Genomic DNA, 23,702 nt, shown 5'->3' on the forward strand with positions numbered 1-23,702 from the left:
AGAACAATTACACCTAATTTTGACATCATATATAATTAGATAAGATATGTAATATGCAAACTAAATTGTATCTCAGTAATTAGCTCTAAACTAATAAAATTTATCTTACAATTAATTAAAAGTAGTCCTAGATGAGTCATGAGTCGTCTATGTACTTGTAAATTGGGTCTATTTTGCTAAGGAGACTCAAATTGGTGAGCCTAATCATTACAGCATGGAACACAAAATGAAAATGTTAAAGCTGAATAGCGTAAAAAGATGTTTAAGTGTGGCTGCTGGGATTCGAGCCCAGGTCTCCACGGCCACAACGTGGAATTCTTACCACTAAACTACAGCCACTACATGACAAATTTCTACAACTTTATTTAATATCTTCATCTTTGATAAGTATTTAACATTTGGATAAGAATTTATCTATCTATCTATATATATATATATATATATGAACTCAAATATAAATTCTTTAATTTTTTAAATAAAATCTACATATTTTTAGGAATAACATAAAAAAAAATATACATTATGAATCACAATAGCTGATGTTCTATGATATTTTATTACTAAAATATTAGAAAGAGTTATAATAAAAATAGATATCCTTTGACTTTTGAAATAATAACTAAGACAAACAAATTGAAAACGGTGGACAAATAATAAACTCAGTTAGATAAAGGTTACACCAGCATATGATATTTTCACAGACATGGAATTATCATTTGCCTCATGATAATGGTATTGTAATTTGATCTCCAAGTTTAGGACAATCAAGTTTAAAAATGTTCACATTTTTCTTGTTAACCTACTCAGTGTCCAATACTCACATTTGTTTTTTTACTAATTCAAATCCGATACTCACATTTGATTTTTTTTACTAATTCAGATCCACCACTAACGCTTGGAGTAGCTTAATAGAGTCTTAACTTATTTTGGTTCATTGATCGATTCATCTTATAACAAACATAAAGCCGAACTTTTCTTTCACAAGCCCAGCAGACACGGTGGTCTTAATAGCATCCATATTGTATCTGCTTATACAAGAAATCAGCACTCAAAGAGTCATATTATATAAAACCTGCCATCTTTTTTCCATAAAGCAATGAAATACATCTATTTTAGCTCTGCCAAGATAAAACTGTAGTTTGTTAACAACTCTATCAAAGCTAATTCTTCCTATAGCACCGAGAAACGGGGAAGAATACAAAGAAACTTGAAGGACAAAACTCACAACTTCTATAGCTTATGGGTGTCTATTTCAACAATAGTGAATACCTGAGGCAGGTTGTTAAAATGTGTTTCAAATATTGGATTCAAGTTACTAAAGACCCTACCATAGAAGTCCTATCTATTCCACCTTTAGTCAAATCAGTTATACTGCAAACATCGGAATCTTTCAAGGTCTAGCTATGGATTTCCTTTTGGTGGACTTGAAGCTCTATTTTCTGTCTTCTCCAAACTTAGCGGTGGTTTCATTTGAGTATTATTTAAGAAGCTTCTTGCATAAAGGGCCCCAAACACAATGACCTGAAAAAATGAAATTAACCGTAAAACAACATAAAACAGAAAATGGAAGTTACAGCTTCCAAAGCCAAGAGATGATGAAGTAAAATGCTTACAGCTCCAATGCATTGCTCCCAGCTGAGGGGATGGCCAAACCACAAGCATGACAGCAAAATGCTCAACAACTACATCAAATTTAATTGAGCAGAAGTCATTTTCCTAGGATTGAAAATATTTATGGTGTTTGGTTTGTGAGTGAAAAACATTTTCCATAAAAAATAATATCAGCTAACTGGTGAGTGTTTTGACGAAACTTTTGAATACGAGAGACTAATAATGTCTAAGTGTAAGTTGAAGAAAATAAATCTAAAGTCAAAAGATTAGATAGTCGTAAAGCAAATGACTTTCACGCAGAACAGAACTGGCAATAGCTGGGACATCCATGAAATCTCAGGAGATTGGTACAGGAATCAGAGGTGGATAGTCTATTCCATAGTAGAAGACACAACTGACTCCTTGATCTGGGGACAGAACAAGACTTCCTCTGTGAAAGTGCTACACTCTCGAAATGGGATAATCGACTCCTGGCCTAATATGGAGGGCAAAACTACCATCCAAAGTTTATCTGCTTCAGCTAGATTACCTTAAATGAAGCTTGTCTTTCACAAGATACCCTCAACAGAAGGAAGGGGCTTTTAGTTTGCTCACAGATGTCATACGTGACAAAATAGCCCTAAGACACTTGACCATCTTTTCGTACATTGTGCAATCATTGCTGACCTGTGGAACGTGTTTTTATTTTTGGACTTCTCTGGGTCATGCCACAATGTGAAAGAGGCCTATGATAGTTGAAGTCTATGGAGAGTAATAAAACCATCAAGAAGACTTGGTTAAGATCCCAGCAATAATTCTTCCTTTTTGGGTATTGTGGAGCGATAGTAATTGAAGATGTTCTGATGGAATCTCAACGCCTAACCACTCCATCAAAGCTAGATGTTTACAGCACTGACCATTTTCCGGACTTTGTTAGCTCCCTAGTCATAACTTCATATACAGTTATAAAGAGTTAATTTTGTTACATCTTTTTGCTTACTCTGTACTTTTGTAAGATTGCACCTTCTTGATGATTTCAATTAACGAAATACCTTCACCCAAAAAAACCTTCCACCCATAAGTGAGGGAAGTCATTTTTCTCCTTTTTGACAGAAAAAGCAAAACATCAAAAATGATTTCCGTCATACCAAACTGCAGAAAGTGACCTGGAATTCATTTTCCCCTTCCCTCATATCAAACACACCCTAAGTGGAGAGCATATAACTTTCTCAAACCCTTAAACTATTTCTTATTACCTGTCTTGTGGTCATTATGGTTGCAAAGGTTAGAGCACCAAATGTGCGGATTGTGTACGAAATGAAGAATTGACTAGCTGTTGCTACCTGTAACAAAGAACGTAAACAGATATAATTACATTTTAATGACAGAAACGAGTCTTCGCAATTTGGCAGAGAACAGAGTTTCTCCATTTAAGCAAATCAAGATTTATCTATTTTAAAACAACTTACAGTCGAAAGCAGAGCAATGTCAAAGAAACAATCATGATGGCGAGATATGAAATCAATTGCCATGAGAAGATTGCCTTGCATAATCATACCTAAATGGGAAATAAAACACTAGTCATATCCAGTCATTGAAACATAAACTCGAACATTCTTAATACAAACTTGGGATACTCAAACATTTAAAATGTCATTCAACTGAATATCCTGCCTAACAAAAAAGACAATACACTAGGAGCTGCTGCATATCATTGAACCTTACATTCTTAAGTAGCTGTCAAGAATTTCTGCACTTGTGAATGCAGATGTCCGAGACAGATTACCATCCACGCTCATGTAATAGAAAGGTCAAATAATATGCAGTACACAGCAAGGATGTTATTACGAACATTGAGGAAAATTGGAAGGCACATAACGCTATGAATAGTCAAAATTTTGGATCTAAACTGAAACATAATTCAAGGCCAAACACACTTAAGCTTGGAAGCTAACCAAGTCTTCATACTCATCAGCTGTTGCATGAATTTGCATTTCAGATAATTTATAGAATCAATTTAAATGTTATCAGCAAATATCTACAACAAAAACAACAAACCCAGTGTAATCCCACAAGCGGGGTCTGGGGAGGGTAGTGTGTACGCTGACCTTACCCTAACTTGTGGAGGAAGAGAGGTTTTTTCGCGATAGACCCTCTGCTCAAATTAAGAAAAGAAAGCAATTCAAAGCAGTTCTGGAAAAAAGAAAGTGCGAAAGTGAAGCAGCCAGGGGAAATAATAAGGAAGGATTACATAGCATTCTAAAAGAAAAACAATAACAATAGCTAAATAATACGATAACCAAAGTACAAGAAACAACATAAAGCAACAGAAATCGAAGAACAAGAAACTACGAAAATAACACTAATACTACTGGTATGAAAGGAGAAGCAGATACGGTTGTGTAGAATATCTGCGTGTGTATTTCCACTAGGCCACTAGGCCACACCCTTGAATGCGTAATATTGAATCTTATATCAGCTCAAACATACTACTCATTAGTTGCAGAAACTGGTTTTGCAACTGCAATAAATGAGATCTTACCAGTGAAACTAAGAAGACAAGAACAGACGGTTGTGTAGAATATCTGCGTGTGTATTTCCATATCATAGCCTTTAAAAAGTTTATCCTGGAATGTGCTCGTAAATCCATCAAACCTGTGAGATCAAGTGCTTTATTAAAACCTTGTTTCAGAAGCTAACAAACTACTATTCAATTCTAAGATAACTAAATTTCTCCTTTTAATACAAACTAATGAAATAGAGAACTGAATAAGGGTATATTTGCCTCTTAAGTTAGAATCTTGTATCTGCTTGAGGGGTGAAGGTTTGATATTTTTATTTTTGACTCCTATCTCAAAATAACTCCTCTGCTAGTGAACAATTATAAGAGCTCGTTGAGCAATAGCATCAGGTAAATAGAATTGTAAAAATTTGTTGTGAAAGCAAAAGAGATGGATTTGATATGCCAAGTAACATATAATTTGTTTACCAGAAATTTCACAAAAGATAACTCTCTAGTTTCTATGTATTAATTGTTAGTCATTCATACGGTCTATAAAGCACATTCTGATCTTTTTCCACCTTTGATTGACTTGGATGCTCCAATCATAGAGTATAAGGAGTCAGATTATTTTTTCTGGATATCTTAGCGAATAAGGTGAAAGACAGTATAACAAGGAAGGAAGAAGAGATAACACTATAAGAACCTTTAAGATAAACAAAATTCATTCAAATACATGATATGAGATAGAAAGCTTAAACCTAGTTTTCTAGATCTCTGGCACACATTCTCAAGAAAGTCTCAAGTTATTGAATCCACCTGGTTCTCTTAACATTCATGAATTCAATGACAAAGGTTTAAAATGTTGGATTATATCAATTCATACCCAAGATAGCCCATCATAAGAGAAACTCCCCAAATGGTGCTCTCCCTTTCTCTACTGTATGGGCTAGTGTCCCCTTCTGCCTAGAACCAAAAACAAACTGTAAAAACATTGCCTCGAGGATATAACTGCACAGGAAAATATATTCTGAACACTACCCAGCACAAACGCATGTGCCAGAAACAATAATCTTGTTAGTAAGTCCGTTTATTAGTTTGGAGAATCAGCCGCTAGAACATAATACTGCTTCGGGCTAATAAATTGTACTCCCTCTAGTCCATATTAAGTGAATTATTGGGACTTCTTTCATAGTTCAAAATAAGTGAATAATTCAAATTGCTGGGACTTTTTTCCATATTTAACCTTCATTTAATAAGGTTCTTAACTACTTCACATTTTCTAGGAGACTAGTTTGGAAATAATCAAAAGGGTAATAGTGGAAAGTAGCCTTAATTTATGTCCTTAAGCATTTTTCATACCCCAACATTTCACTTATTATGGACTACAAGGATAAAATACCTGGCTTCAAAACAGTCCCTCAACAAGGTAAACAGTATAATGTCATGCAATCGTTCATTCGAAAGATATGGAATCGGTAAACTATTTGTTCTGGTGTTTCAGGTCAGCATGAAAGTTCTAGGGAGCCTGGAGGTGCAGTAGAAGTTGCCCATTTAATGTCTTCCCAATAAAAGAGTGTTGGAACTTCAACCCAGCAATCCCTCATTCAGAGCTCATAACATATTTAGGCCATTGCACCTGTCCATTAGACATGTATGTCTCCATATCTCCGAGTTTTGAAGATCCATTACAACAACTATACCTTAATCCCAAGCTCTATAGTTTGGGTTCCATTTGGAACCATATTTTTCCAATATCAAATAATTTTTAGGTTGTCTAGCACTAATAGTTCTTCATATTTTCTAATGGCATACAGATGTAGAAGATTAAAATGACTCCAGCAAACATTGGACCTTACAGTAAGCTTACCAACATGATTGTGTCTTAATCTAGATGGTATCTCACATATATGGATCTTTTACTTCCATTGTGTTCTATTTTTCCCTAAATCTGCAAGATTCCCAGAGATTACAAGTCTTACGAGACAACGTCTCCGCTGCTAAATCATGGCTACTAGAAAAGGTTAATACAAAGCAAAAGATTTATGAAGGATTCATGCAAAATAATTCCTATTTGGCTTAGTGGCAATTCAGAGAAACACAAAGGTGATTAGAAGAAGACATTAGTTATTTACCGGATATAGAATAAATAATGAACAGCCAAGTGTGACTAGGAATGCCACGAAATAGTCCTGTCCTTTGTACTTCTTTTGCATGATGATAGTGCCCCAGATCTGCATGAATACAAAAGGCAAAAGTAAGATGAGTATCAAATTGGGAAGCATACTCAATAGGTTACTTGTATAAACAAAACATTGCAGGTGAGACAATGTAAAAATTACGAGATGCAAAGAGGCAGAATAACAAATGAAAAAAGGTAACTTTTAACTTTAGCAAACGAGGGGTTTTATTTGAAATTATATGTCCTAAAATAGCCAAAAGACTACCTAGAAAACACCTTATAACTTTAGTTTTAGTGTTTCACCAGTTAAATTTTTCATACTAATGGATAAATTCACATTTCATTGTTTCAAATAGATGGATATATGGTATCACGGGCCAGAAGTCATAGCTACAAGCCTTTGACAGCAATGCCAACACTCAAACAAATTATATAATTGAAGCTGACTACATAATTCCAAACCAGTCGTACCAGGAATTATATAAAGTACATTTTCCAGCAATTACAACACAACCTAAAATGGCAAGTTAACTTACCATTACAGGTATCATCTTGGCACATTTTGCCAGGGTTTGAACAGGAAAGCTGACATATTTGAGAGCCTGAGCAAGAATCAAAACTATCAGTACTTGTTAGATATTACTTCACAATTGCCAAGTTTTATCTGTCCAAATCTTATATGTGTTTGTTTTTTGCTTTTCATAATCTTCTTTGTTTAATGTTTACTACATGTATTCTCCTTTGTCTTTTACTTCATTTTCATATAACCATAAGGAAGACGATAAAACTTGCCTCATACTGACAAGTTGTTGTAAGGATGTTAGACACAGAAACAAGACAATACTTATGGAGTGGAGCTACAGGGTCCAATGCCTTCTTACTTGCCTGCAAATCAGAGAATTGGAGGCAAATGCTTAGTACAGTGTGTGACAAAATTCCCAAGAATCACTTGTCAAATACTGAAGATTTCATTCCCTGCCTCGTCAAGAGGCTCTCAAAAGAGATTAGAATCATGAACAGTACATTTGCAGTATTAGATAAATAAGTCATCTGCGCTTATAGCCTGGAATTGTACCAGTAGAACTCCAGCAGAGACGGCAGAGGTGGTAATCCGATTGCAGAAGACAAGAAATAATGAGTATATAAAATAGTCTTTGTTTGGTCCATAAGGAACTCTCATGATCTTTTCCTGCAAGAACAAATTTCATCATCATGTCAAGGAAATAAAAATATGCAATATCCAACTTAAACGCAGAAATGTGTTGCTTTATAAATATGGGACTAAACATGAGATCAAAGTAACCAGTTGAACAGCATAGATGCTGCTATACTTATAGATGCCATTTCCCTGAAATATGCAGCTAAAGAAACAAAGTGCAGACGAAACCTCAAATTACTTGTGTTAACAGGAGAAGATGCCCTTTTGTACTAAGTTGCATCTTCAATTTAAGAAACTGGAGAAGAGGATATAGATCAAGGAATTGAATGCTACAAAGATCATTGTCAACAGTTGTTTCCTATGTGATCACATCAATCCTTCATTTTTGGTGGGGTGGGGTGGGGTGGGGGGTATAAGTTACTATGAGTCTATTTAACAGGTAAACTCTGGAAGTAAAAGAAAGAAAATTAGCAGATTTTGCATGAGAATCAATTGAAAACAGAAAAGAGACATATAAACACAGAAAGAAGAGTTTTATGTGTTATACTGGTAAGCTGCCTAAGTAGAATTTAGATGACTATATTGCACGATGTGTTTCCCAATGTAGAACTGAAATGATGTTTAAATTACAACTGACAACATACTCGGGTCGAGTGTTAGTTAGGGCGCATATAGCCTAAGCACTTGAACTTTGAAATGGGCATAGGAACAGATTTGCAAAAATGACAACTGCTAGAGAGAATAAGTGAATGTAGACTAATTAGTTATTAATGAAAGAACCTAATATTTTGTAGTTTTCCTTTATGCTAATTTGTTTTAAGCATGCTAAATATAGTACTATGCTCTATTCCTCTCTCCATGTGCTCCCCTTCAATTCTTTTTCTTTTTTGCTTTTCTTTTTTGGTAGAAATAGAAGAAGGTGAGTTAGCTCTAATTCAAGAGCCCTTACTCAAAAGGGCTTCTCTTCCTCTTAATGTCAGAAGTCAAATGGTTAAGTCTACTGGGAGCAACTGGGCCAGACATTATTGATAGCAAAGTTTCTGTGGTAAGGTACAAAGCTTTTTGCCTAAGTCTCTGACAAACTTACTCAACTGGCACAAACAGAATGGCTCATCCAATGAGTGATGACACTAGCGGGTAAACTGCACAGTCTTGCTAGGTATAATCCAAGCTTACCTCTACCTCTACTGTAGAGAGGCTGTTTCTGATAAGACCATCAGCTTAAAGACAAAAGCCTAGAAAAAGATGTAATGGAAGTACAAGAGACAACAAAAAATAACAAAAACAATAGATAGTAGCAGAATAGTACTCTATACTACAACAAATAATACATTAATAAAATACTATAACTACATAAAACAACATATAGTAAAAGAAATCGAAGAAAAAGAAACTACAAGATTAATACTACAACTAGTAGTAGGACAACAAGACAATGCACTCATACCTACTAGTATAACGCACTTCTACCTACTAACCTTCTACCCTAATTCGTGTCCTCCATACCTATCTATCTAGATCATGTCCTTGATAAGCAGCAACTGCGAGTCCCCCCAATATTTCTTTGATCTACCTCTACCTATCCATAGCCAAATCATGAGGGACCAAGTCCTTTATAATAAAATGCTTTACACTAGAATTTAATACAAAAAATGTTCCTTTCATTGAATCCTAATAAGAAATGGAACACTTAAACTTCTAAAATAAGCAAAACTAAAGCATATTAGGCAAGAACTTGCCCAATGCTCTAAAAGCTTAAATACCCAAAGCTATTCCTCCATTTCCTCCTGTTGCATACTTAACATCAAAAGCTTTTCGGATTATCAAATTTGTTACAAGAATCTACATATTCAACCTAAAACTTTAAGGCAATGAGTAGAGTGGTTATCCAATCCTTTTTCAACTCCTTTAGATGCACTTGCTTATTCAATGAGAGCCTTTTATATATAACTCGATGTCCTTCTGCAAGTGTAATCTAAATCTGAGGTTCACACACGACTCCATGTAGAGCTACGAGTATGAATATTGGTGTGCCAAAGGTTGCCAACTTGACCTACTAAAGAATCTAAATATTTAAACCAAAATCTAGCGGCAATGAGTCGAGTCAACCAAGACCTTTCAAAACCCTTTCTATTTCTTTGTATATCCGATGTCGGATAAACAACTCAACAATGTTCCAACGCATTAGACAAAAACGTCTTCAAATGCTCTACGTAGTATACACTAATAACTAAAGCTTATTTTCCCCCCTTTTTTTTATGTCAATTACATCTGAATAAATTACCAAAGTTGCAAGTATTTATGTCAATTATTTTCCCCCTTACGGTCATCCGTAGTACTCTCTTCCTAATACATTTACCACTCCTACCAAAATAAGTACCGAGCAATACAATGATACTTAAAGCAATTATACATTTTCATAATGTAGAACATACTATATTTGTTTCACTTTATTTGACATTCTTTCTGTTTTAGAACATCCCCAACGCGATTGCACCATTTCTTTTCAATCAAACTATCACTAGTTCCAATCATTCAAATTTAAAAAAATTCAAACTACAAAAGTTGATGTACTTTTTATATCAATCCGACTTTGCAACCATCAATTTGCTATTTTCTTTCGCTACCACTGAAACGATATCTCAAACTCCATGCTCAGTCAAATAGAGTCATTTAAATTGAAATATATACAAAGTATGATCACACTTATTTCTAATCACATAAAATATGTAATGAAGATGATGATTATGAGAAATATGCCTGTAATATTCCGTAGATGACGAGAGTAGACATGATTCCGCCCACAGCAAAAACTCCTTTGAACAGCTTGTTGTCCTTTAACGGCGCCGATAATGACTCCGCCATATCCATCCAATCTACCCACCGCCGCCACCTCTATATTACAATACAACACACAAAACACCTATACGCAGCTGTGTGTGTTTCGTTTTACGTTATATAAATGTATAAAAGGGATAAAGGAGAAATAGAAACAGGAAGATCACCACGGATGAGAAGTCTACGGAAGGTCGCCGGAGTTCCGTTCTGCAGATCGCCGGTGATTTTACTCAGTGAAGAATGAGGTTTTAGACTGAGGGAAAGACCGCTTTCCTCTTTTTGATATTTTATTTTTTCGCTAATACACGTAAGATGAATGGGGCCCACTCTGTGACTGTAACGGTAAGGACAGTGAAACTTGAAGTTGAAATTGTTTGGTGAACATTTTCTAAATTGGATCGACTTATTCTAAATGATTTTAGTTAAAATAATATTTAAATATTTTTAAAGTATTTCGATTAATCTAACAAATACTTATAAGTATATAATGCTAAGGTAAAAGTTATATGCTCTTAGTATTGAACATTTGATCGTTGACGATTAGTACAAACTTTCCACTAAATGTATAGTATATGTAAGAAAATTATTCTGATCAAGGTAGTTGAGGTAATGAATATGAGGTTTAAACCAAACTAAGTCATTATATAAAGTCACTCACTAAAATAATATATTTTTCTAAAATTTTACAAAACTAGTATAAACGTATTCCACAGTAACGTTTTAGGATATATTTTATTTTTAAAAGTTGATGGCGTCAGATTGATAGATGGTACTCACAGTAACGTTTTACTCCTAAAACGTTACTCACAGTAACGTTTTACTCCTAAAACGTTACTTACAGTAACATATATCAACCTAATGCTGTTAGTTTTTAAAAAATTAAATATACCCTAAAACATTACCGTGAAATACGTTTATACTAGTTTTGTAAAATTTTAGAAAAATGTATTACTTTGGTAAATTGTTTTATATAATGGTTTAGTTTGGTTAAAAATTCTAATGAATATATGCTATTTTTTTCTTTTATGAGCAACTTTCACATATAGCAAATACAAAATTCATATTTGTATGTTATAGCAAAATTTACATAATTACGCTCCATAGTAAATAATGTATAATTCGCTATACACATATAAAGAAACCAATTGTACAATTCGCTATACATATACAAAAGAAAGCAGTTATATACAAATCAATTGAATAATTTGTGTATTTATAAAACGAGAAAGAGAGAAAGACAAAAGAAATTTGGGCAGAGGAATATTTGTATTGTATAATTATAAGTGTATAGGACGAAGATATATGAATTTTGCAAGTGTATATACAATTTTCTCTTGCTTTATACAAACAAAAACGCAATTCTTTTTGTTTCTGTTTGTATAAGTGTAGAGGAGAGGGGACAGATGGGGACAAAAATATATGTATATATACAAACTTTTTCTCTATTTATACAAACAAAAACGCATTTTATACACATGTGTTTGTATAAAAGCGAGAGGAAGTGAACGAGAGATTGAGCGAGAGAGGGAGAGTGCAAGCAAGAGTTCGAGAGAGAGAGGTGACTAGCAAACAGTTTGCTACAGGGCACATTAATCTATGATTATAGCATTTAATTTGATTTATTAATTTGTCATTATATACAATTTTCCCTTTATTTATTGATGTAGCTATACCATAATTTGTGGTGAATTTCTAGCTCACTCGACAATAGTAAATCACATGATAATTATTAATGTGCCAAAAGAAAAAATATAGAGGATCAAAAACTAAAAAATGAGAAAAGTTCTTTTATGTATATAGCTAACAAAGGATATTATGAACACATATTATTGTGTATTATCAAAAAAAGTCACAGCTCACTCACTCGATGTGAATGTGTTATTCAAATTTTATCTATTTTTCTTGGTATTTTTTGGACAAAAACACTTCACTTTTCGTTTACACCTTTTAAAATTCAAGAATCACGACTCAAAAAAAAAAATTCTAACAAACTAACAACATAAAGTAAGTTGCTTTGTTGACTACTACATTAACTATGTGCAGGGATGGCAATGAGGGGATAGGGGTGGGGTGGGGGGGGAGGTTACGGCTATGCGGGATGGGTTTGAGGTTGTGCACGGTGGGGGGGATGCGGGAGGGTTGAAGTGGATTTTTTTAAAATTAATGAAAGGCGAAGTGGGATGCAGGATGGGTTGAAATGGGTTTTGTTAAAAAGGGTTTTGGATATATGTTAATTTATATGGGTTTAATTGTAACATTTTTTTTAATGTTATAAGAGTGATAGAACGTTATTTATTAGGATAATTTCTTAAAAACTACTAAATATTCAAGATAGTAAATAAAAATACTCCAATAAAAGTAATTCAATTTTGTACGTGTTTCCAAATTAAACTCTAAAAATAAATTTCACTATCTTATTAAATTCATATAACTTAATGGAAAATGAATTTATTTTTAGACTAAAACTTAATTAGAAAAAGAAAATACTAAACAAAAAGTAAGTAGGGCCGGTTCATGCGGAACGAGTCTATGTTGGGCGAATTGAAAATTTTGCGAGTTAAGCTCAACCCACACTGCCCTGCCCGCTCCGCACCACCCTATTGCGATCCCTAACTATATATATGCTACCTCCCATCAAATATTTAGTGTGTAACATGTACTTGTTGATTTAGTGGTAATATTTGGAGGTCTTAAATTGAAATATATGAGTATTGACACCTCTTCACACAAGTTAAAAGTTTGATCTAGGGTTAAAATATTATGAAATGTCCTAAAGGTTGTATGTTCTAAATCCACTCCTGCTCAAAATATATTTTCTAGTAACCGAACAACATAATCTTGACTACTACATTGACTATATACTACCTTTTGGAGGTTTTAAATTGAACAAACACATCTGTTGGTAAAGCAAAATTTTCATCAGCAATATGTCAAACTATATCTCTATAAGACTGATTTTTCATGACAAAGTCAATACTTGTGCAATTAGTCTGTTTTCCTATTTCTAACAGTAAGTCTTTCCAACAAGATTTACAACATATGAAAAGAAATCACCAATCGAACAAAAATAAAAAGTTGAAACACAGATGTAATCATTAAGTTGAAAGGTAAAAAAATGAGTTTTATACAAAACTATAGTGTCACTGCAACCTTTGTCTCTTGTTAATATGGACAAAACTGTTACAATTTGGACCTAAATAAGGTGATGATGCACAAGCCATGTCAAAATAAGGTTGAGTATTGTTGATCAATGATGAACCATAACAATTATTCATCATCACACCTTCACAATTTTTAATGGTAACACGAGGAATATGTAAGGGTTTAAATTGAGGCGGATTACGCCATCTAGGTAACGGACCAGCTACAAGTAATGTTTGCAATAGTGGACCTGATTCAAGCACAGCTTGTAAAAACTTGCCCTGTTGAGGCAATGTCTTTCCTTTGACAAGTCTATCGATAATCAACGAACCTTGATCATCATCATTATCTACTTGTTGCGCGATAAGAGGAAGAGTGCTGTATTGTTCAGGAGACGAAACAACGTCCAAAAATGACTCGATAGGAGATAATGATGATGAATTGTTGTATGTTTCACTAAGGCTATTTGATTCAATTGTTGTTGTAGTAGTAGTAGTACTATCAATGTTGATGATTTGAGATGGATTTATTTTGTTGAGTAATTTGTGTAGGTGATCTTTTGCTTCATCTCTTTCTTGATAAGCTAATTTAATGAGATGGATTAGTTGATTGTTCTTCCTCTTTTCTTCACTTGCTTCCATATTGAGTCTTTCAACTTCAAGACTTGTGTATAAAAGCTTTTGTTTCATTTCATCCATAGACTACAAAAAAAATAATAATTAGTTTTTATAACTCATTTTCATATAGTCATAAAAGAAATAGTATTATAATGAATGCAATTAATAGAATTTTCAAATGCAACTACTAGTATTTTTTAAAAAATAATTTTTAGAATATAAATAAATTATATTCAAAAGTTGGGAGTGTTAGCAAAGTCATAAAGAGGGGGCCAATTGGAAGGTCATGGAGCTTATCAGTCAACTCCAAATATTATAAAATTAGAAAACTAGGGGTACTGTTCGAATTTTAAGAGTTTTTAAATATTAAAGGTAAATTCAGTTATAGAAAATTACGAAAGTTTTATATTTTTGAAATCTATGAAAAGAGTATATATGTCATAGTAATTAATAATTTAACATATCTAAAAACATATTTTAAAAATATAATTAAAAAACTTATTTGATTTTCAATTAGCACATAAACTAAGACAGGGGAAATAAATATGAACAATGATTAATCCTTAAAATTCACTAAAAATTACCCCTATGACACTAGTTATAAAAGTTTTACAGTGTGTAGTAAACCACTAAGCCTACAGTAAAAACAATTACTGCTGCATCTCAATCCAAATTGTATGAACTCAAATGGTCCATAAATTTCTATTTAAGCTCGTTTCAGTCCAATATTATAAAATCACCTATCGTGAAAAAATGAAAATTCAAACATCATTTACTTCAGTATTGCCCAATTCAATAACTCATCATTACTTTACATACAAAAACAAAGTAAAAATTGGACACTTTGAAGATGAGTTGACTGAAATTCGACTCTAAGAATTCAAGAAAAGGCTATCTAAAACAAACATTGAAATATAATCAAACAGAATTCCAACTTAAATGATGCATTAATAACCTAATAAGATTTTCAAAAAAAGTCAAATTTTAATAAGAGGCCGAAAGAAACAAAGAAAATAAATGACTTACCTCTTGGTAACTCCATAAAGAATCAAATTCTTCCATTTTTTTTTGATATGAACTTGAAAGAAGAAGTAGAGGAAAAAAGAGAAGATAATATTGAAAAGATATTGAGAGGGAAGTTTTTTTTATATAAGAGGTGAGTGAGTTGTAATATGTATATTTTATAGAAGGAAACAAGGAACAAAAAAGGACAAAAGAAGGTGTAGTATAGACCAACCAATCCCCACCATAGAAAAGGCAAAATTATTTATGGAATCTTAATAAAGACCTTCCATAAACATAAAATTTAAAAGATTTTACTAGTTTGTTTTATTTTTTTTTAATTTGACTAAAAAAATGTATCTTTCCTTCTTTTGAAAATTCTTTTATTTCAAAATTAGAGAGTACTATATTGATACATTCTATAAATATGTAATGTAAAAACACATTATTCAATTTTTATTTTATTTTATTTTATGAATTTTATGTCAAGTCAATAAATTAAAATATAAAATAAATATTTTATACTATTAGATCACTCGAAAAATAATGAATGTCAGACTCATGGGTTAAGCCAGGGGTAGAAGAGAGTTGAACATTCAAAAGTTTTTCTATCAGAAAGATATGTTATATATAAAGTTAAAAAATATTTTTGTATATATATATATATATATATAATGAATATTAAATTTACCAACTCCTTTATACATTTATTTTTTTATATTTTAAAATTATCTTGTTAGAAAATGTCGATTTCTGTCACTGACTAAACTATTTATGGTTAGATCAATCAAAAAGATCATGTTAAAAATAATTATATTATACATAAGATTAAATTTTTTTTAAAAAAACAACATAAATTTTTTAAAATTTTGAAATTTTTTGTCTTTATCATTAATCAGACTATCTAGATGACATTAACAGTCCAATAATGTTAAAAGATTTAATGTCAATGTATATAATTTTAAAAATTTATCATCGTTATTTTTAAAGTGCACACAGAGTGAATTAGTACAAGTAGTAATTCTCTCTTTCATAAATAGTAGTACTACAATTAATGATATTGTCAATGACTAAAATCCAGTTAGATTTTCCTTAAATATTCCATTGAGTTTGAAAAAATAATTTCTCCTTTATCTATATGTGGATATAAAAGCAAGCTGTACTTTTACACGGTTTTGTTTGTTTACCATTTTATTGTTATAATTAAATTTAAATATCCAGTTGGAAATAATTAAAAAAAAATATTAACCAAAACTTTACTCAATCTACTTTGAAATTTATTTTGTTCTCAATTTCGAAAAAAGCCATTTTTTATTTTATTCATTTATTTGGAGATGTCTCTATTACATGGTGGCTACAGCTTATCCCAAAAATATATATATGACATAAAAAAAAATATGATAAGTCGTGTTCACTATTGAAGAAGAAAAATGAATTATAACAAGCACCGTCTAATAAATGAAAATTCCATGGGGAAGTTATTGTAGTAATCTAATAAAAGTTTAATACCTAATCTACTATTACATGTTCATGCTATTAAAAAAAAAAAAATCCTAAAAACACTAATTTTTTTCCGTAAAAATGTTTAGTGACTATATTTTTATTATTATTTTGATTGAATGGATGAAAAAAAAATAATTACGTTCATATGAAAAAACAGAAGTTTTTTTATTAATTCAATAAGAATCTGTTTCTCATTATATATTTCTTGAATGAATTGAGTTGGTGAAAATTGAACAAAAATATCATATAATTTATAACAGAAAGTTTCAATTGATTTATAATATAAAAGCTCTTTATTTCTAATTAATGTGTGCATATACTAAATAAATGGTAGCACTTCGCTATTATATTACCAAGGGAATGAAATCTTTTAATGATGAAAAATGCATATTCACATAATTATAATAATTCATGATAGATCAAATATTTAAGATATTTGGTCAAAAGTTATAAATCTATTATTGTTAACATTAAAGATTTTATTTTTACAAAACTCGTTGTTATATTATCCCAAAAAAAGAAAATAAAAATAGTTGCTATGAGGAGATACTTATTTTTTTATAAATAAAACTGTTTTTAAATGGTAAGTATAATTATAAAAAATTGATTCAAATAAAATTTGGCCTTCATAGTAAATTATTCTATTAGGGTCGTTGGGTCAGAGGACAAAGTTATTTTGATCGGATTTATATAAATTTATTGATGAGATAAAATAATAACGCACTATGTTAAATGTTACAAGTTGCAATATCAACGATTAAGATTATAATAGTAAAATTTATATCGTGTGTTTAAATATATACACTAATATATTTTCAATTAAATATAATATAATTTTAATTGCAAATTTAATTTTTAAAATATTTCATTTTATTCCACAGTAAAAAATAACGACACCTTACGAGGCAAATAAATGTAATCATGGCGTAAATTAAGCTCTTTCCTTTGAACTTTAGCTTCTCAAATTTTTTGACTGACAAATATAAAAATGTTTTACTTATATTTTGCTATAATTATCTAACAAGAATTGTCATGAATTAAAAGAATGTTGTATATAACCTCCCTATTTATGGAAAATAAAATTAGTGATATTCATTTATATATACCACTTATCTAGTTGAAATTTGACTCTAATTAGTAAGGTTGGCTATATCACTAGAATTTTACTCAAAAGAGTTTAAAATATGAAATATAAATAAACATCCAAAATAAAATCAAATAAAAATCATTATTTACTATATAAATATAAAATAATATTTTTTAATCATATATATGAATAATGTAATTTTGTATTCAAAAAAGAAATTGAATAAATTCTTCAACCTTACTCGACTCTTCCCTTACAATATCTCACATGAATAAAAAAAATAAGCACATTACTTAAGTGTTTAAACACAATCAAAGAATATAAAACATGTTTACATAAAGAAAAATCTACTTAATCAATGATTAAATAAAACATTTAATTCATCATTTAGACATGGTAAAATAGTGTGATTTAAGTGTGTAAATAAACTACAATATGTTGAATGAAATTGTTAGAGAATTAAGGAAAATGGTTAAAATGAAATTGTTACTGATTAAGTAAAATTCATGTTTATTAATTATAATAAAATAAAAGAATTTATACTGTTGCTGCCACGTCCCCTTTTAGCTTCTCAAACTTTTTGGCTATACGAATTTGAAGCTATAAGTTTATCATATTTTGCTACAAAATTATTATCATTATTTTATATTGATTTTCATTCCATATTTAGTACTCGTTTAATTTGATTTTAAACGGTATAAAACTCACTAAAAGGAAAGTGCAATTATCAAAAAAAATTGAGGAAATAATATAATTTTTACTATCTAAGTAAGTACGTAATAATGTCTGAATTTAATAATCTTATAAATTATCATTCGTATTATTTTTAGTTCGCTATGTACATGTATTTGGTGATCAGATCAAATACATGCGATAAAGAATGTAATAAATTTTGTATATCTAAAATAACGTGAATTTCAATAAGTGTGTAGTAAATTATGCGTTTAACAATTTTAATTAGTGTTGTTCAAAATCGAATAGAAATTCATAACTCGAATCAAATTATTTTTATTGATTTATCGATCATGAATTATTGATTTTACATTCGTAATTTTTTATTATTATCGGGTTATAAGTTCTTAACAGTTTGAAGCTTTTTTTAAACGGGTTAACTGATAACTCGATAATGAATTAAACAATTATATGTATACCATTTGATATATAAAGTGATTGACTTAGAGCTTGTTTGACATTTCTGCAAAAACCACCATAAATTTTAGAAGCATTTTTTTTAAATGACTTTTGAGAAAATTGCTTTTGTAAAAAACAATTTGTGTATGGATAATATTTTTTATAAGCCAATTGTGTTTGATTGATCTTTTTAAAAAGTTATTTTGAGAGTTAAATTACAAAAAAGAGACAACTATTAATTTGGTTTTAATATGAAAATTATTTTATCCAGAGATACTATTTTAAATATCTAATATAATTTTTTTTATTAAATTAAATATTCATATTAAAATTTCAATAAATATTATACCTTCTTTGGGAGGCTAAAATCTTTATTGTTATTTTTTTTTTCATCTAATCTTGGAAAATATTATTGTTACCTTTTTCCTAATTATGCAAAATAATATATAATATATAAACGTAAAATAAATTATAAATTTATTATATAAAAATAAAAAAAAATCTTAAATAACATTTAACTTAACTTATAAAATATGTTAATTAATTAATAAGGAATATATTGATAAATATGTATTTATGAAAAATATATTTTAATCTTAAGAAACACAATTTTTTGTTTATGGACAAATTTTTAGCTTCTTTTCAACCATAAGAAAAACAGTTTCTGCACTTCTATTATTTCGACAATGCCAAACAGGCTTTTAGAATTAAGTTTCATGATATTTTTATTTTAAGTTGTTTCAAACTACGTTATTTTATATTTTGATATTGGTTTTTTTTAACAAGATACAATATATCTATTTATGTATATGGTTTATTTAGTTTGTCTCCTTTTTTAATTTTTTTTTTTAAAAAAATATTTTTTAATGATTTTTTCGTGTGTCAAATCTTAAATGGTTAAACTGACGACGATCAACCATCGACAAATCAATAATTAATAAGTCAATATCTTAACGATTCTACAATGGTTTAACATGTCTAAAAATTGATAATAAATAAGTCATATCGTAAACTTCAAAATGGAACGAAATCAATCAATATGTAGTCCTAACAACTTCAGAGCATATGACGTATACCTGACCCAAAAAATAAACAATTAAAAGAATATAATTTTTCTTCTAATTGGTTACATAAGTGAGCTTTCAATTCGTTTCGTTCTTATAATTCTTTTTCGATTACTAATTAATTAAGTATTGTTGTGTTCAAATAGAAAGTATATATCATGTTACATGTATCTAAAATAAATTTTAAACACCCTGTAACATCTAATGATGAAATTTATTTATAATTCAATTAAACTATGAGCTTCTTTGCATATTTCGTAACCAAATATATATATAAATATACAAAATTAATGTGTGTGGACAAATTTAAATATAAAGTATTTAATTCATACAAATATAATCTATTCAATGTTGATTTAGATACATGTAATCTGTAATCTGTTCAGTGAATTTGGTTGAAATATATATATGTAATCGATTCAATGTATCTGATGTCGATATATATAACAACTTGCTAAATGTATAATGATAACTACTTACACGCAAAATATTCTATAATTTATTTATATATATAATACATAGAAAAAAATAAGTCATAGATACATCTAACTATATTATATTTAGTAGAAGTCGAACTAAAACAACACAAATACAAGGAAAAGATTATTCAATATCAATATTCATAGTCATCTTGATCATGAATGTGCGTTTTGACTTGAATGAATCTTTAAAAAAGTACAATATATAAAGCTCTATTTTCGACTATTTTAAATTGTGAATTAATATATAATTATTTGAAAATATAAAGTACATTAATATATATGATAGAAATACTTGTCTAATGAAATAGTTTTCAGACAAAAAATGTTTTATATCAAACTATTCATACTAATATAAAAAATTTAATGAAATAGTTTTCAAACATAAAATGTTTTATATCAAACTATTCACACTAATATAAACAATTAAAGGTTATCCATAGTGAATAAGTAAAAGATACGTGCATAGAATATGATTTGTTTAATTTATTTTTCATCGAATCAGTTTATTGAAAAAAATATATAATCGAAAATAAATTATTCACTTAACTAGTGATTGTTTTTTAATTTTTCAGTATATAATATTACTATTTTTTTTCTCATCAATTTAATAAAAAATATCTCTTAAAGTAGCCTGTAAATGTTGTTGGTGAAAAATTTCAATGAAAAATATAGATTTTTTTTGCAATGTCATGTTGAAGTTTGACTTTGATACAATTAACTTCAGATATAACGAAGGATTCACCAAATCAATTTTAATCATATGTACACTTCATCTCTTAAATTAATTAATACTTGATAAGCTTTTATTTATTTGAACTACTTTTTTTTTAATCTATTGAAAAAGTTATTTTTCTTTTTAGTAGCTATTTAATTTTAATTTTTCACACGATATGTTTAAAATTACAAGATTAACAGTCATTTTGATACATTTGACATAACTTTAATCTAAAATTACAAAATTTAATTTTTATTTTATTTTCTTAAATTTCGAATCGAATCAAATATACTAAACGAATTGAAAGTTGAGAAAATATGTAATTGTACCTCAATTTACATCCTGATCAAATACTAAATTTATTGATGTAAACATATTGTGCTTTTTAACTTTAAAAATATGTTAAATTTGTTAAATGGAAATCTTAGAGGAAGGAGACTTATTTAAAGGCCATGTATACTTAATAGAAGAATTTTTTTTTATTAGAGTCCATTTAATAATTAAAAACACATAAATTTCAACAAAAGTTTATCCATATATATACTCATACAACTGTCACACGTTTTAAGCTGTGAGCATTAGTATTAATTAATAATTATTATTATTTGATATCACCACAAATTTTGCAAGTCACTCTAGAAGAGATACAATATATTTTAAGAGAGGTGATGTATATAATTGATTTTAATATTTGTATTAGTGATTAGAGACGATTTTAGAAGGAAGTGAGGGTGTTCATCGAATTCAAATATAATTTTATATAAATTCCTAAAAGGAATAAAGATAGATTTAGTAAAATTTAGAGAATTCAAAATTCACACGATTCACTGATACTGAACGTAACCTTAAATCACACAAAGTCATGTTCTCTAACTAAATATTAAATGAGAGATAATCATCATAAGGATCAAATATTGCATTGCTAATTGTTAGAATAATGTCATCATTATGGTACTCAGATTAATTTTTTACATTCTAAATTGGAGGAAGCTAATTCTAGTAATTATTTACTAATTATTGACTTAATGTTCACAAAAAATTATTCAACTCTGATTTTTCCCTGGCAAGTGACTTTAATGTCTATATATTAAATCAATTACCACACAAAAGGTTATTGAATCAAAATTGGAATAATCGAGTTATAATTTGCAATGTAAACGTGTATATATCAAATTAGGACAAAAGGTGAATATGCCTCTAATGAGAATTGAATTCAAAATTTAAAATAAATAAATAAATAATACATTTAACATGAAATCATTATTTATAATAATTTCGAACATATATAATTCAAATTGAAAGCAATATTCGCATTATGTTTGCATTTTTGAACTTGATGTGATACAAATTCATGTACGTCAAAACAAAACGAATAATAACTACCATGAACTTGAATTACTATATGCTTATTGCTTTTTTTATTTCAATTTATTTGTTTAATTTTAAGTTGATACAAAATTTAAAAATATAGTATAAATTTTTAATTTTATGATCTTAAACTAAAGAAATATATGTGTATCAAAATATTTCTTTAACCTTGTGATCTTTAATAAACTTATTGAAAATCAAAGTCAAGGAGTTGTTAAATTTTTTAAATAAATAAACATTCCAAGGGAAGTAAGACAACAAAGAACCTAAATTTGAGAAGTTATTTTTTCTAAACAATTTTTTTTTTTTAGAATTTTTAAAGTATTTGATCAAATTCTTACTCAAACACAAGAGCTTTTTTGTCGGGGCAAATTTATAACCTAATTTATGATGCACGCGAATTCATAATTTTTCTATCAAATTAAATATTTTTTATATATATAATCTGTCGATATCCTGCTTCAAAAAATAAATAGATGATAAATTTGGTTTAAAATTAAATTATTTACCCAAAAGCATAAGGATTAATTCCTTCTTGATTATTTTAATCTAAAAAAAAACAAAACAAATTCTCCAATTGATAAGAAAAATTATTAGTTTCTCTTGCAATTGTTTTTTCTTTTTTAAAATGTTGTGACAAAGACCAAGAACGTGGGTGAGGTATTCCCCAAACAAAAAGCCAATTAAGTTTTAAGTTGTATGTGATGCAATTGGTGATTTTTTTTTAATCAGAATTTTTAAATTTTAATTTTCAGTGAGAAATTCTTGATAGAAAATATATCGCTATCTCCAAATGAATTCCTACACAATATAAAATTAAATTAATTGAACTTTAATTTAAATATTAGACATCAAACTAATTTTTTTTCTTAAGTTTATATATTAAAAAAGAAGGATAATTAATTAGTTTATCTCTCATGCAAGTATATATTATTTGTAGATTATAAAAAGTGCATATACACACATAAGCATAGTATATTTATTGACTATTTATTAGTGATATTTGAAAATCTTAAGAGTAAAAATAAAAAAAAAAGAAAATTATTTTTTCTCAATTTATTAAGGTTGACCCCTGAATTACTGATTATGTAGGCCCCTATCCAGAGAAAAGAAAAGAAAACACCGTGACATAAAAAATAAATAAAAAATTGTAAATGTTTGAATGAGTTTATGATTTATGATTTAAAATAAAAAAAAATATCTTTAAATTATTTTTAAAAAAAAAAATAACTCAATTCAAATATGTTCTAAATTATTTTGGGATTATAGTGTTAGAATTATAAGCCATTAATTCTCTTTCCTGACATAATTATGAAATATTTT

The 23,702-nt window shown here is 29.1% G+C and overlaps 2 protein-coding genes and 1 non-coding gene across 3 annotated transcripts; all 3 read right to left on the reverse strand.

The window, feature by feature from the left end:
- Positions 1 to 267: 267 nt before the first annotated feature.
- Positions 268 to 339, reverse strand: TRNAH-GUG (transfer RNA histidin (anticodon GUG)). Its single transcript has one exon. It is a non-coding gene; the product is annotated as a tRNA-His (tRNA).
- A 722-nt stretch (positions 340 to 1,061) lies between these two features.
- On the reverse strand, positions 1,062 to 10,546 carry LOC101249826 (UDP-galactose/UDP-glucose transporter 5B-like). Its single transcript, XM_004240301.5, has 11 exons — positions 10,192 to 10,546; positions 7,348 to 7,461; positions 7,065 to 7,157; positions 6,809 to 6,874; positions 6,226 to 6,324; positions 4,977 to 5,056; positions 4,133 to 4,245; positions 3,060 to 3,148; positions 2,847 to 2,933; positions 1,614 to 1,682; positions 1,062 to 1,521 (listed from the first exon to the last, which is right to left on the reverse strand). Exons 1-11 carry the CDS (start codon positions 10,300 to 10,302, stop codon positions 1,402 to 1,404), a joined length of 1,041 nt encoding a protein of 346 aa, XP_004240349.1. The 5' UTR covers positions 10,303 to 10,546; the 3' UTR covers positions 1,062 to 1,401.
- Positions 10,547 to 13,339: 2,793 nt separating this feature from the next.
- Positions 13,340 to 15,197, reverse strand: LOC101250122 (uncharacterized). The gene is made up of 2 exons (XM_004240302.5): positions 15,054 to 15,197; positions 13,340 to 14,111 (listed from the first exon to the last, which is right to left on the reverse strand). Exons 1-2 carry the CDS (start codon positions 15,087 to 15,089, stop codon positions 13,410 to 13,412), a joined length of 738 nt encoding a protein of 245 aa, XP_004240350.1. The 5' UTR covers positions 15,090 to 15,197; the 3' UTR covers positions 13,340 to 13,409.
- Between the last annotated feature and the right edge of the window lie 8,505 nt (positions 15,198 to 23,702).

The sequence above is a fragment of the Solanum lycopersicum genome, chromosome 6 (genome assembly GCF_036512215.1).
Source record: "Solanum lycopersicum chromosome 6, SLM_r2.1".
Lineage (NCBI taxonomy): Eukaryota > Viridiplantae > Streptophyta > Magnoliopsida > Solanales > Solanaceae > Solanum > Solanum lycopersicum.

What these genes read in the sequence shown, in the direction of transcription:
- LOC101250122 (XM_004240302.5), bottom strand. Translation starts at nt 15,089, where the DNA reads ATGGAAGAATTTGATTCTTTATGGAGTTACCAAGAG. An exon ending in CTTTATGGAGTTACCAAGAG is followed by an intron (nt 14,112 to 15,053) that starts GTAAGTCATTTA and finishes TTTTTTTTGTAG; the next exon opens with TCTATGGATGAAATGAAACA.
- LOC101249826 (XM_004240301.5), bottom strand. Translation starts at nt 10,302, where the DNA reads ATGGATATGGCGGAGTCATTATCGGCGCCGTTAAAGGACAACAAGCTG. An exon ending in TCTCTGCTGGAGTTCTACTG is followed by an intron (nt 7,158 to 7,347) that starts GTACAATTCCAG and finishes TCTGATTTGCAG; the next exon opens with GCAAGTAAGAAGGCATTGGA. An exon ending in ACATTGCTCTGCTTTCGACT is followed by an intron (nt 2,934 to 3,059) that starts GTAAGTTGTTTT and finishes TCTTTGTTACAG; the next exon opens with GTAGCAACAGCTAGTCAATT.